Consider the following 14,755-nt stretch of genomic DNA (forward strand, 5'->3'; position numbering starts at 1 on the left):
GGAGTGGGATTTATGGTCAAGGTACCTTTTGGGGTGCAGTGAGGAGATGGCAATGCTGAACTACCCCGTAAACAGCTTAGACAAAACATTTAATGATCAACTTCTGTGCAGAATTTTTCATCTCCTCCCCTATTCTTAATTGCCCAGCTCAGGTGGTTTTAGCACATCCTACAAACATAGTGATTGATTTAAAACCTGACAGATGAAGCTCTCTACGTGGCAGCCTGCAGTTAGATTTGTCATTTTTCTGAGCTGTTCATGCGTCCTGCCAGTACCTCCTCTCCCCGCTCCCGAGCAGTGTGACTGCTCGGGTTCCACTGCAGCTCGCTGATGAGCTCCGGTGCCCATTTGTGTTAGGTGTAGGTACAGAACCGCAGCATATGTTCTCTTCCAGCGGTTGGCATATGTCTGTCAGCTTCGCATATGCCGATGGTAACAGAGAGTCATTGTTTTCGGTAGGAAACCATGGCAACGGGAAGTGATAAGTCATCTCCAGTTGCCACGACGTGATTGCTATGAATATATCCTTTATGAGGTGTATTTTTATACCGTATATGAGAATGTACTCAGCAGAGGCCTGATGCACGAAGATCAGCGGTGCCTAAATACAGAGAAGAAAATGTAAAGCACCCTTAGACGCACCCATTTAGGCTGCTTCATCTGATGGGAGGCAGGACTGCTCCTTGCCTTGCTCTTCCGTCTTTTCCCCCACCACACCCTTGGTCTGCACAGAGGGGCAAAGGGAGAGATTCTGCCTGGAGTGAGGTATTCTTTGGAAATCCTATTGCCATTAGCAATATTGGCAACTAGAACAGGTAGAGGTATGAAATTTCAGCACTGAAAAAGTTAAATGCCACAAGCAAGCTGATACAATTGACTTCAGCTCTGAGTAACTTTAGAAAAATTAATTCAATTCCTCTTCAGGCATCTCAGCTGCTTCTTGGTCCTCCTCCCAACTTTTATGGTTTTGCATCCCTTTCCCCCCCATTTTTCTTTTTCTCCATCTCTCTGCAGTTTTGTGACAGGCCCACATCACCAAGAAATGAAATGACTGTCCAGGGAGGAGCTTTTCAAAAGACTTCAGTAAGACTTGAACTAGCAGGACTCCTTCCCTACCTCTTAATACATTTGGCTTCTGTCAGCTCCTTCTTTTGTAACTGCAACATCCTCTTCTGGCCAGTGAACTAAAGGAAAGGCCCGAGGGCTGTGTTGTGCAGGCCTGCTGAAAGGAGTCTGCGAAAGCTTGGCTGGCACGAGGCATCCGGGGAATGGCTGCTGCAGAGGCTTTAACGGCATCGTTTTCTAAACGCATTGTGTTTAACCACTGTTGCGTAGACCAAGCCTGACTCTATACACCGTGTAACAAAACATAGCAAAGGCACATTTTTTTCTTAACATCTTTCAGCAACAGTGATACTTAGGATTACTTCTTACTCAGGAAGAATGAAATGCTGCTTATATCTGGCACAGTAGGTGAGCTTTTGTGGTCCTTCCTCTGTTACGTGTCTCTAATTCCAGCAGTCAGAGATCTAGGAGCTCCCCGAGCCAGAGGTGCGGTCTGGACCACCGTGTTTTATCATCACCTCTAGACCAGTGATCCATTAATTTCTCCCATTTCTTTTTTAAAGTCATTTATACTTTTGGTCTCTACTGTATTTTCTGGCAATAAATTTATTTATGTATTATGTAGAAAAATACTTGCACTGCTTTTTAACCCTCCATCTGATAATTTCACTTAGAGCTGCATAAATCTTATGTTCTGTGGAATAGCTGCTAGTCATTTCCAGCTTGCTTTCTTTTCGTTATTCGTGGGTCTTTGGCTCGTCACAGTCCCCCTAAATGGGTTTTACACGAAGTGATTGTGTGGTCCTTGTTTTATAGCCTTTTGTCTCTTGTCAGCTCACTGACAGATCAAGTGAAAAAATCACCTTCCATAAGTTAAAGAGGAGGCTCCAGCAGTACAGATAGCTGTGGCTCAACTTTCCTCCTGTTGAACCATGAGCCAAGTCATTCAGCCCGTCGGCACAGCTCCCTGTCTGGAAAAGGAGAGCGTGTGTTGGAGGACCGGTCTCCCAAAGCAAGCAGCTCTGTTCAGTGACTCACAGGCACTCAGATATGAGTGACGTGGTCTGCTCCGATGTCCAAACATGGCCCTTCCTTACCTCTCAGCAACGTCAGGTTTAATCAATAATTTAACTATCTGGGAAGAGAAGGGCTGTTACTGTTATGACTCTGTTGTTCTGTATGCCCTAAGACTCGCATAACTTGTAGTATTTATGGTACTGTGTAAATTCATGTAGGAGATGAGTGAGTTGGGGAGGAGAAGAGTTAACTAATGCATTGAGTAGAGTAACAGAAACTATATGCCAGAGTCTACAATAGTGTAGGGAATAGAAAATATGTTATGGTTATGCAGCATTTTTCTTTAGTTGTTCTTTAATGATGACATAATTCAGCTATAAAACACGTCTGAGTGGTATTTTATTGTATTTGCACTTTGGAATGGAATGTAACTGTAAATCATGCACAGTGCACTGAAAAACTGACTACTGTGGTTTTGTTTTGTCCTGTGTTCTTACTCATAGGATATCAATAACTAGAGTGACAGCTGACATTTCTCTTGCTAAGAGGTCTGTTCTAAATAATCCAAGCAAGAGGGCAATAATTGAGCGGTCAAATACAAGATCCAGTTTAGGTAAGACATTGACACAGACGTAATTCTGAACATGGTTACATACTGGAGGAAAATGAGAGGATTTCAACCTTAAAGATGTCATAAGTTCTGCAATTTAAAATGTCTACAGCAGTTTAATGTATAATTCTGAATTTCACGTGCTCTAATGGGAGACAAATTTTTCCTGACTGAGGAGGGGCAACAGAGCTCAATGTACCGTGTTAGCCTCAAGTTAAGCCATTACCTGGGCTAGAACAAGCAGTATTATAGCTGCTGTTTGCAAAAGATGAGTTAGGGGCCTGCAGTCAGAATATGGGTTCCAACGCTGTTTCCTCCCGAGCTGAGTTGCCCTCACAGCTCCCTCTTCTCAGCCCTGTGCTTTTAATTCCATGTCACAAGGTGCCAAAGAGCTTTCACCTTGTCCAGCCAAGAAGGAAACGTGTTCTTGTTCCTGCCCCTGGGAGTGGTTTTGTGTTTAACGTTGAACAGCTACGGCTTAATTTTACTGGCTAGCCATGAGAGTTTGGGTCTTCCCACTCTCCCCTCACAGTGTCAGGGCTGCGGGGTTACGCTGGCCTGGTGAATTTTTATTTCTTTCACAAGGGGTGGAAATTTGTGTGTAGTGTACGCATACCAATAACGTGATCTCTGGGACACCGTCCTAGGAGGTAGGAGAAGTTGGGTTTTAGTCTTCTCAGGAAGAAAAGGCTCTTAAACCCAATTCTCTGACATCCTGAGTGACTGACTGAACTAGAGGTATAGGTCGTAGGACGCTTCACTTCTAGTTGGCATTCTAGTACAGGAGTAGGCACCCCAAAATTAAGTGCTGTGAAGGTGAGTAGTAAATCTTGTGCCTGTGAACGTGCGTTGCTCTGTGGAACAGCTCTTAGGCAAATTAAATGCATGTGAGTTGCTGACATACAGCTCTTTTGTGCTTTGCTGGTGTAACTTACAGGCTTCAATTTGCGCTGAGTTTATCTATTTAAAATTCATCACATGAGTGTGAATGATTAAGAAGGGTCAGAACAGTGAATATCAGAGATATAATTTACATGGAAATAAATCTCTCCTTTTTCTTCAGACAAAAGTGCTTTGGTGTGAACATTGCCATTAGTGTCTTTTTAAATAATACCCTGTCAATTATTTAATGTGAACAATTTTTTGTGGTTATAGAATTAGGAGGTCACAGTTCTGCTTTTCATACAGACTCTTGTGTAACTTAAACCAGAATTACAATCTGAGAACAAAAAAGTTTTAAGAAACATCAATACATCACTTGCTGTCTAAAATAAAAAATCTTATGACTCCTAAGCTATTTAGCTGATTGGGAAAATGTGCTTAAGTCTATTTTGTGTTCCTAGAAAGATGCATTTAATTGTACCTAGTGTTCAAATACACTGTTATTACAAAGGAACATAGTATGCATGTATTTTCAGACAACAGAATTGTCTCAAAGATAGTATTTATTGTAAAAATTGCCTTGAGTAATAGGTTGTTTTATGGAAATTACATTAATTCACATATGGAGTTCATATACTGAATTTATACAGTCTGTGAAAATGGCAATGATCTTTTTGTCTAAGTAATGCTGGGGCTGAATGGCTTTCACCTGTTTTGTTTTCTTTCACTAGCTGAAGTACAGAGTGAAATTGAAAGAATCTTTGAGCTGGCAAGGTCCTTACAACTGGTTGTCCTAGATGCAGACACTATCAATCACCCTGCACAACTTATCAAGACATCTTTAGCACCAATTATTGTCCATGTTAAAGTGTCTTCTCCAAAGGTAATGTATCTCACCCTTAAAATATGTGCATCTGAGAGGGACCTGGAGGGCAGTGTGGGAGTGAGCAGTGTGGTATCTGCACCTGAAGAAATTAAGAGTGAGATGAAGAGAAGGAAAGTCATGTTTTTAGATCAAGGACTTGACCAGGGGGTGCTTGATGCAATTTCTTCCTACCCTAAACCTTAACCTAGCCTTAGGCTGAGTCTTAGATGAGGCACCCAGCAATTCAGTAGACAAAAAAAAATTCCTGAGGAGCAAATTCTTCCTGTAGCTCTCAGTTCCCCTTGGCAGTCTGTTTGCAACCCCCCTACCCCAACACAGCTGTAGTTCTGGGTTGTCTCTCTACAAGCCCTAACCTTAGGCTGGTTACCAGCGGTGTCACTCAGGGATCTGTAATAGGGCCAGTACAGTTCAACATTTTTGTTAATGACCTTTGTTAATGTACAAGGTTGTGGACAATACCTAGTTCTGGGGCAGGTTAACGCGCCAGAGGGCAGGGCTGTCATTTAGAGGGACCTCCGCAGGCTGGAGAAACGAGCTGTCAGGAACCTGTTGAAGTTCAGCAAGGGCAGATACCAAGCCCTGCCCCTGGGCTGGAGTAGCCCCCGGCCCCAGGCCAGGCTGGGGCCTGCAGCCAGGGACCCGCGGGTCTCGGTGGATAACGGTTTGGGCAGGAGCGAGCAGTGTGCCCTTGCAGCAGAGAATCAGCCGCATGTTGGGCTGTACGAGCAAAGATGGGTCAGCCTTGGCTCAGAGAGATGGTGGGACCCGTGGAAATGTTCAGAACTCAGCTGGACGAGGACCTGAGCGGTCTGATCCGGCTGGCCTTGCTGTGCGTGAGGGGTTGGCACAGAGTCCTCTAGAGGTCCTTCCCACTTAAAAAATACTCTGTTGTTCTATGATCCTGTAATTTTCTTTGAAACTTTACGGAGAAATAATTTAGGATTCCTAACTTTTCCACCCCTTAAATTCTAGTAATGAACACAGTGGAAGAAGAAAAGAAAAAAAAGTAATATGAACTGTGTGTGTAAAATACCTTCCGTACCCAAAACGCACCTCAGAATAGATTAAGTTACAGCGTTACTGCTACACAGCATAACGTGCTGCACCTGTTTTGCCGCAGTAAATCCAGCAGTCCAGTATAATTCTGTATATATATAATTTTTGTGGTCCTCTAGAAAATGATGTTTGTCAAAAATAACCTATTCAGGTAGAATAAAGCAAAATCACTGTTCGTACTGCATTTGAAATACTTGCAAGGGATCAAAACATGATGCAGAGGGAAATGTGCACAGCTTTCAGGGAGGTTATCAGAAAGTCTTGTGCTTATATTCAAGGACAATATTTTATCCGTTTTGTTAAACATAATGGAGAGCTTCTGAACTTGGTAATCCTCCAATGGGATGTCAGTCTGAGCTTTACGGAGATATGCGATTCTTAAACTCACATTTTCCTCTTTTCCTCTGTCAGGTTTTGCAGCGACTGATTAAATCTAGAGGAAAGTCACAGAGTAAACACTTGAATGTTCAGTTGGTGGCAGCTGATAAACTTGCACAATGCCCACCAGTAAGTACAGAAGAAAGGCTAAAGAACTTGTGATACATGGAGTTTTAAAGATTTCTGCTGTGTTGGTCCTTGAGTTCATAGCTGAGTTCATATGTTATCACTTCACTTTATATAGCCCTTCAGTTGCAACCCTCGATCAGCTTTTATTGCTAAGAAACAAGTTGTTTGATACTTTCATTCTGATTATGTCCTAAGCTGGGTGTATTATGATCTTTGGCAAGGTGACAGGTCAAAAATTATGTGTATGGTAAGACTGATCTACCAGCACATTAGCAAATGACATCATTTGTGGAGCAGTGCTATCTTAAGGTCCTGAAGGGCCAAAGTCTCAGACTCCTGGTTTGAGAGGAGGCTGCAGAGGACTTTCCTTCAGCTGCATAATGAGTCCAGACCCAGCCTCTGTACGGTGTGAGTCGTGTGTCTGCACGCATGTGATCCCCCAGCCTCCTGACACAGCAGCGCCTGCAAGCCATTCCAGTCACCTCATCGGAGCATGGTCACCGACCATTTTATCAAAGATACTGATTACTCAGCTTGAATAATCTGCTGCTTAAGGCGCAGAGGTCCTGGATAGCTGATGAGGCAGGCGGGGGCTGTGTGGAAAAGCTGTACAGGTGTTTGGACAGGGCGGCTCAAGCTTGCTTTTATTTTTTAAAACCATGCCTGGTTTCTGCAACAGAGAAAGCCACTCAATAGAAACAAACTTGGATGTGGGCTTGCTTTTACAGTGTAATAGCTGTGCGTAACATTGGTCTGGTAGTGCAGAGTCTGCTTTTCGTACCAGGGGAATGATCAGACAGTCCAGCCTACGGCTTGCCGATTTCCCATCTTTCTCATGCTGAAGAACTGTGAGTAGAAATCAGATTAATTCAGAGAAATTCAGAATAGACACTGAGAAGGTTTCCATGATCGTACTCTCTGACTTAAAATAGGCCAAGTGCTGACAAAAGAAATGTCTTGGAACAATCTAGGAACGAATCTGGGAATGGAGATCAGCAGAACAAATGCCCAACCCTAATGGTCAGATAATGCTTCTAGAAGACTTTGCCTTGTGTTATGTAGACCTTAAAGAGATTGCCTCCATTTCAGATGGCTTCTATTCTCAGTTCAAATGGAAGTAACAAAGTTCGAGTAGCTTCTATTCTGGAGTGGTGATCCACAAGGATTTATTTCCATGAAACTTAACTTGGTTTTGTATGCTTCTTAAGATACCAAACCTCACAGCCTCCTCCTCTCTTGTCACCACTGGCCATAAAAAGATAATTCAGGTATTTCTGGGCACTCCTCCTAAATTACAGGGATAGATGTTGCTTTTTAACTGTTCCCCTTGGTAGGAATTGAGGCTGAGCCACATCTCCTTTAGGCCAGTGCTCTCATGCCTCTCAGATGTCCCAGAGCTCCTGTTGGTGGGAATGGTGGCACTCCATCCAGCAGAAAGGGAGACCTGGAGAGAGCTTTCTCTTTCTCTCTCCTCTTGCCCACTGGTTGACCTTTTAGGTTAGCCCCTGCCATCAGGTAGACCTTGCCTAATTGCTAGCCAGCGCATGGAGACTGCCAGCCTCTGCAGCACTGGGGTGCCCGCCTTCGCGCGTCTGGTAGAGACCTCTGTGGCCTCGGGTCTGCCCAATAATTCTGCCTTGGCTGAGCAAGAGAATGGGGTAACTCCGCATGTACGGATCGGCTTTCTGAAAAACACCGTTTCAAGCTGACTGACGCTGCTAGTGAGTTCGGGTTATGTTTGCTCAGTAGTTTCAGCCAGATACAAAAAGAAGAATCGTTAATGTGGATCTGTGAAAACTGAACTTTGGCAGTTTTTTGTAGTGTCTTGGTGAATGTTCAGGCTAGATTCACACTGAAATGTTAGAAAGCAGAGAGAAAAGGTAATAGGCTTGACTGAAACTTGTGTCCTATCTAAAATCAGAGTGGTTTAAGAATGTGTCCAGGATGAGATATCTGATTCAGATTCCTCCTATGCCTGATACAGACCAAGAATTTAAATAATCCAGAAAAGTGCTGGTGGTGGTATGTGCATGGGGGGGGTGTATCTCGATTTCTCTGGTTAAATACGCCTTTTGCAGTGCCCACTATGTCCCAAACAGCTTGCTCTTTCCCTGGTGGGGCATGGATTTCGCAGCCACCCTCCTGCTGTCCCTCTTGCCCCATCAGCACCACTTACAGATGTCCAGCTGTCGAAGGTAGTAGATGGCAACAGCATATACATCCAGCTGGCTGTGTTACTGCAGAGACCTGTAAGCTTCTGGTTACAGTAACTGTAGATCGCTTTGCTCACTGTCTCATCCTTGTTTTCCACTTCGAGCAGCACTGAAAGATGTGCAGGCCATCTCAAGTTCTTCTGGAGAGCTCAGCTATATTATGTTTCTCACATGTAATTTTCTACTGAATTGTTCTCTTAAAGCAACGACGGAGAATTCCTGTGAGCCGTTCAGGTCCCGTTAACTAAAACAAAATTGTTCACTTCTCTGTAGTACAAATAATTTCTATAAAAGCATATACCTTCCTAACTCTTAATGGGTGTGAGCCAAGTTAAATGGAGTTGCACCGGCACCTGTTTGAATACGGCTCGTGATATTTACACCGAGCTGTCACTGAGCTTTCACACAGAACAATCCGCTGCACATTTTTCGCATTTGAAAGGTGTATTTATTTTTCCACCTGCACAGAGAAGCCTGTGTGTGTTTCACAGCCTTGTTTGCTCTTTGCACAGTGATTTCCTCTTATTGCACTTAGGTTTGCTCACATCAGTTGAAGTGAGACAAGTAGCTGCGCTGATTGAAATAAACAGCATGCAGCAGCCTGATGCATGTCGTAGCTTGTTCGTTGCATCATGGCACTCAGATTGTCCGTCCCCAGGGTCTAGTAAACTCTGCCTTAACACCCAATCCTGTAATTGCATTTTGTGGCCTAAGGCAACAAGGTGAGACCCCACCTGGATAAGAAAAATATTTCCAAATTTCAGAGTATCCAGATTTTAAACATGTAACTGTACTTGCTCAGGGGCTGCCTTCCGCTCTGACTTGCACAACAGCCGTCTGCAGAAACCATCTGATCAGCTTTGCGCTGTTTGATTTCAAGTTATTGGTGACTGAGAGCACTGGAAGGGAGGTGACAGTCTTGGTTAAGTTTAAATTAAAGGACCAAGTTGATCCATCATTTAATGAAGTAAAAGTATACTCCTTAGACCAAAGACACTGCTGTCTGTCTCCTGCACCGTGACCTGCTTCATTTGTTTTGCAGCTCAAATTCCTGCAAGAGGAGTATTTGTTTGAAGTGAAGATACTTGAAAACCATAAAACCCTCACTTTTTTCATTTGCTGAGAGCCAGCCTTAAGTAATCAGTTGGTGCTGTATGTCTAGACATTTTAAAAATAGCTGTCTTTTTTGGCATATTTAAGTTCAGGAACTGCTTTCATTATTAATTCCTTGCTAATCTTTCACTGATGCCGCTCAAGCCAGTGCTAAGCGTGCCTATCACTGCATGACTCCGTTAGGCAGGAACATTATATGGCTCAAAGAAACATGAACTGTACTAACCGTACAGCTTTAAATACACTAGTCATATACAGTTCATTATGATTTTTTTTTTTTAACTTTTGGATTCATGCCAAAGCTGAGAGAGGGTGCATATCCCTCTGGTCTATTTGGCATAACCTAAAAAATACCAGAAGTTATACTCTAGCAGAACTAAAATGCATTGGTATAATTAAAAATAGCCAGTACATCAGATAACTCTACGAGTTCAAATTCCTCCTCCTTCTCAGGTACACCTCCACCCTTGCAGTTCTGTCTGGGGCATCTTTTCCCCCAGAGCCTGAGCTCACCTTCCCTGACCTCAGAGAGGAAGACGCGATTTGGGATGGCCCTCAGCTGTACTAACTCTGGGCTGTGCCTGAGGCTCGGTCCCTCTTACACCCCCTCTCCCGAACATTCCTGGGGGCGCGGAGGATGTCTCTGTAGTTGTGACCAGTTTATTTTGTGTTGCTAACGTGGGGTGACGCACCTAGAATATTTCACAGTGGTCGTACAGTAAACCACAAGAAATAGCAGAGGACAGTGGCAACTAATTTGAGCTTCTCTTCAGGAAAGGCCACTGCGTTAATGTATATCACTTAAGATATACTAGTATATGGAAATGCTCATGTGATAACTATTTTACACATGTTGTAAGAAAATACTGTGGTGAATAAAATGCTTTGCAAGGAGAACTGGGAAGGAATTGCTTTACTCTGTGACCCTTACAAAGATCTCCTTAAAAGATTCTTTCCTCCCAAATACATAGAAATAGAACAAACACAGTTTAGCTATGAGCAGAACTGTTAAATGCAAGAAAAAAACTGAGTGCTTTCTCTGTAATTTATTTTCCCTGTAAAACACTGTAGAGCCCTGGAATCAGGATCCTGCCAGTTTTGCAGCTTTTCCAGGTGACCTTCAAATGACAGCCCGAGAAGCTCACCGTTACCAGTCCTAGTGTTACTTTATAGTTAACTGTTAAAAAGGTGACAGTTCTACTGCAGCTGTTAAAAGTTCTTCTTCCCTAAATTCAATTTAATTGAGATCACTGTCAAAATACCACATGAAGCTGCGTACAGTCACAGAACTGTGTGGTTTAGGTACGTTAGCTGGGGTATTAGCTGTGCGTTTCTTGGAAGTGCATGAAGCTGTTACTCTGCTAAGAAAGGAAGCCATAGGCAGCAGTACTGGCGTTCCCACCTCTGATCTCTTTGTCTTACCTCCACCTTGCAGCACGTTTAGTTATGCCAATACAGCATTTTGTGAGCTCCCTGAATCAACTGATCCGGGTTAAAAAGAAACTTGAGAAACAGTTCCCTAGTTTGGCAGGAGGAGGTCGGAGGGTGTTGGAAGAGTATTCCTTGACCTGCTTGCTGCTAAAACGCCGTACGGCTGAAAATATGCCTTGGGACAGCGTTACCTTGCCGCCTGCAAAGCTGGGTTTTGTATAGACGGCCAGAGTTGGCCTCAAATCAGCAGCCAGCTGTGCGAAGAATGAGCAGCGCAGGAGAGCTGCTTGCTAGTCTCAGACCAGAAAATGACAATATTCATTCTTTATTTAAGAAAATTCCAAGTGTAATATTTTCATTTCAGTATTTTCCAAAGCAAAGTATATGTAAGCCAACCACATTCTTTTATTTCCTAACTTAACATAGTTTGGATTACTAACTTCTTCCACAAATGATGATGTGAGTGATAGAATGGAATATGTAGTGTATCAACGTGTTTAAATAGCAAAGGAGGTGTAAAGAGTATAGACAAATAGAGGAGCAAAAGAAGCAGCAATAGACACTGAATTCAACCAAAGGGTGTAGTGTTAGGAGTATTCTTAGTAGAAGAAAACTCCATACTTGCTGGCAGAGGAGGAGACATTTCTCTAACATGCTGGTACGAGGGAATAAATTAAAAAATAAACAAAATGGCTTTAGTATTAAAGTAAGTTCTGGACCAGATTTTTGGGCAGAAGATAGATGCATGATCAAGATTTATGATGAATTCATCATGCAGTTTTATAGCTTATTCTGGAGACGTCAGCTCTATGTATACTGGATAGCTCTATAAATACGCATGGAGGAAAAGCAGCCTGTGGTTTGTATCGGTTACTCTTAACACCTGCACTTATTTTTCATTTCCTGTGCTATTTTCACAATATTTCTTTTCCACTAAGGCATGAGTTAAGATTAAAGACGAAGTTTGAAATTTCACTGCGGAAAACATCTTTATATGTCTCTTGAGGGACACAGTTTGTGATGGTTTATTATCACCTGTTTGTTACCAGCACTTGTCATGCTGATAGTCTGAAAACGTTGTCTGCAGAGTGTCCCTTTGACTTCTTGGGTAGCGCAGAAGCCACGTGGCTTTGAAATCCTCCCACGTTCACTGGTAAATAGCCTCTCTGTGGACTGTGTGGTGAGCAGGTCTGAGGCAAGGACCAGGACTTGCACTACTGGTCAGGTACTGTCCCCTGGTAACGGATTAGTAGGGAAAAAGGTCGTACCTGCGTGGTCTTGCAGATTGGAGAACAGATAGGTAAGACTATCCAGATAGGCCTAAATGAAGGTAGTTAAAAAACAGTGCATGGAGGTAGTCTCTGAAGAATTCCCAGCTGTAAGTATGGGAATGACTGCGGGATGTCCTGCAGTAGCCTGGCTGAAGCAGAAATACTGCTGTAACAGAACTGCATGCTGCGTTCACTGAAGTGGGAATGGTTTTAGGGGCATCGTCACTCCAGAAATGTGTTCACAATTAGGATGAGAGACGTACGCGCGAGTCCTTGGGTCCAAAACCTACGCAAAGCACCCCTGTGTTACTCTGACGCCTAGCTTCAGTTCCTGTCTTAGAGCAAAATAAACTCATTAAAGGAGTCTTGTGCCTTTGAGCGTCCTAGGGCTCACGCAACGTCTGGTGAACCTCGCTGAGAGGATACAGTGACTTCTGAGAGCTTTGGCTTTTGATCACCTTATAAACCCACTTGTATCATTTTCTTTTGCAATCCCACGCTCTGATTCTTACTTATTGAATTTTAAAGGATTAGCGTGATGAGAATTATTTAACGTCTCTTTCTTTTAGTCTGTAACATTGTAATGAACCAAACTTTGTTGTTGTGATCAGGAAATGTTTGATGTAATTTTGGATGAAAATCAGCTTGAAGATGCTTGCGAACACTTGGCAGAATATCTTGAGGCATACTGGCGTGCTACTCACACCACCAGTAGCACACCCATGACTCCTCTCCTTGGGCGAAATTTAGGATCCACTGCACTTTCACCATATCCTGCTGCAATCTCTGGATTACAGGTATGAAAACACATTTCAGCCCCAAACACCAGTGCAGATCAGGTGGGCGTTTTTTAATCTATGGGTAAAATAGTGCAATATGTTTTATGTAGCGTAACTTAGATTTGCTTTGTTAGTTGTTATTCACTGTTTGGCCACTGCCAACAGTAAGAAGGCAAGCTAAGGCCCATAATCGGTGAAGAAGCGGTCAGTCAGCTGAGTGCTGAAGCACTGTGACTGCTCTTGCTTTAGTGGGAAATAAAATGGCCATACATTTTCTGGCAAAGAGTGAGTTCTTGAGGAAGAGTTAAATGACAGTCTGTCAAGTGCTATTACAGCCATATTAGAAAATGGCCTTTTTTTAATCTGGAAAAAATGTCATTGCAAATGAGACCCAGTCAGATTGAGAGTAGGCATGTACGGTATGTCACAGCAGCTGAACTAACAGCTACTATATTTAAGAATGCAGAACAGTGTCTGTAATGATCCCTTTTATTTCTACCCTCATAACTTCACAAAACTTTCACTCTTGAGCAAAAAACTTCCATGCTTGTCTCTTGTATCAGCAAAATGCCTTCACCTTTTTGAGTTCTTTGAGTGTGAATAAAATACATTTTTTTTACCCATTGAAAAAAATTCTGACCATTTTTTTCCACAGGGATAGCTCAAAAACGGCTGAACTTTGAAACTTCAAACGTGGCATGTAAATAGTCCTTAATGAGAAGTACGTGCTTTACTAAGTTTGAAAACAGAAAATGTTTTTGATTAATAGTTGTGAATGCTTGAGAAGATCAGGATTGCAGCGAACTTTTGAGTCTGAAAGTTTCAGGAGGAGTTCTGTATGTGTGTGACTTGCTAGGAGTGTGCACTTCCTAATGTATGTCAGAAGTAGAGTTGAGCAAATTACATTTAATGAATAATTCACCTGACAAATTTAACCTCTGTTCTGCTTGTAGAGTATCTGGAAGCAGGTAACAATTTTGAAGGAAATTATGCGTTGCTCAGTGTTTTCAATTAACATAAAGCTGTTTTTCCTGTGAGTGAATTGCACTTCACTGAAGGTGCATGATACTTGATGCTCACATTTCTAATGCTGTGCTTGATTTTATTAGGATCAGTAAGTCACTGTCTCCTGACTGGCTGAATGCACAAGCACTGTTCTATTCCTAATAACATGCACATGTAAACTGTTGTTTCCATTTTCACTTGCCTTAGAATTTCCATCCCTTCATGACAATAAAATACCATCTGCAGAACTTTCACCTCTTCAGTTTCATTTTGAAAACGGGGTGTATCCACAGAATTTTTTTCAGGCATTTATTTCTCTCTGATCAATGGACACCAGCAGTAACTGTGAAATGTTGCTCCATTTACTTAGGGAAAACTCACACTGAAGATGAAAATCACCCCTGTGCAGTGGGCTGGCTGAAGGTACGCATCACTTAATCCCCACTTCACCCTAATTGTGAAGGCTTAGGTGGGACTTGAATGGTGCTAGTTCTCTGCAGAGGGGTAAATTTCTCCCTGAGCGAATGATGCCCAGCTAGAGAGTGCAGGACTTGGCTTTCAGTGCCACGTAAGTGTTCAGGCCCATTTGAAGAGTCCTGATGTTTTACACAGTTATCTCGCAGTAAAGACTTCCCTCATCTGACGTGCTTAACCATCTAGAGGTTTTCTACTAATTCAAGCCTTCGGAAGGATTTGCATCAGTTTTAGCTGTCATGACGTGGTATGGTAATTAGAAAGCACTCACAAATCCTAGGAATTAAACTAGCGTAGGTGCTTATGATATATCAAGCATTTATACTTCTTACGACCTTGTGACTCCTTCTCGCCTGATATTGGGGAACTGAATACCAAAAGCCCAGAGCCTCGTGTAACAGTCACACCTGAGAATGACAGAGATTTGCTGGGACAATCGGTACATA

At 42.8% G+C, this 14,755-nt stretch overlaps 1 protein-coding gene across 1 annotated transcript in view; it reads left to right on the plus strand.

The window, feature by feature from the left end:
* The window catches only part of CACNB4 (calcium voltage-gated channel auxiliary subunit beta 4), a 107,099-nt gene that overhangs the window by 89,443 nt on the left and 2,901 nt on the right, over window positions 1–14,755 (plus strand). Inside the window, exons 10-13 of the mRNA XM_059820360.1 lie at window positions 2,586–2,695; window positions 4,306–4,457; window positions 5,928–6,023; window positions 12,663–12,848. Coding sequence (XP_059676343.1) covers window positions 2,586–2,695; window positions 4,306–4,457; window positions 5,928–6,023; window positions 12,663–12,848 — 544 coding nt within the window. The remainder of the gene's footprint in view (window positions 1–2,585; window positions 2,696–4,305; window positions 4,458–5,927; window positions 6,024–12,662; window positions 12,849–14,755) is intronic.

The sequence above is a fragment of the Gavia stellata genome, chromosome 8 (assembly GCF_030936135.1).
Source record: "Gavia stellata isolate bGavSte3 chromosome 8, bGavSte3.hap2, whole genome shotgun sequence".
Classification (NCBI taxonomy): domain Eukaryota; kingdom Metazoa; phylum Chordata; class Aves; order Gaviiformes; family Gaviidae; genus Gavia; species Gavia stellata.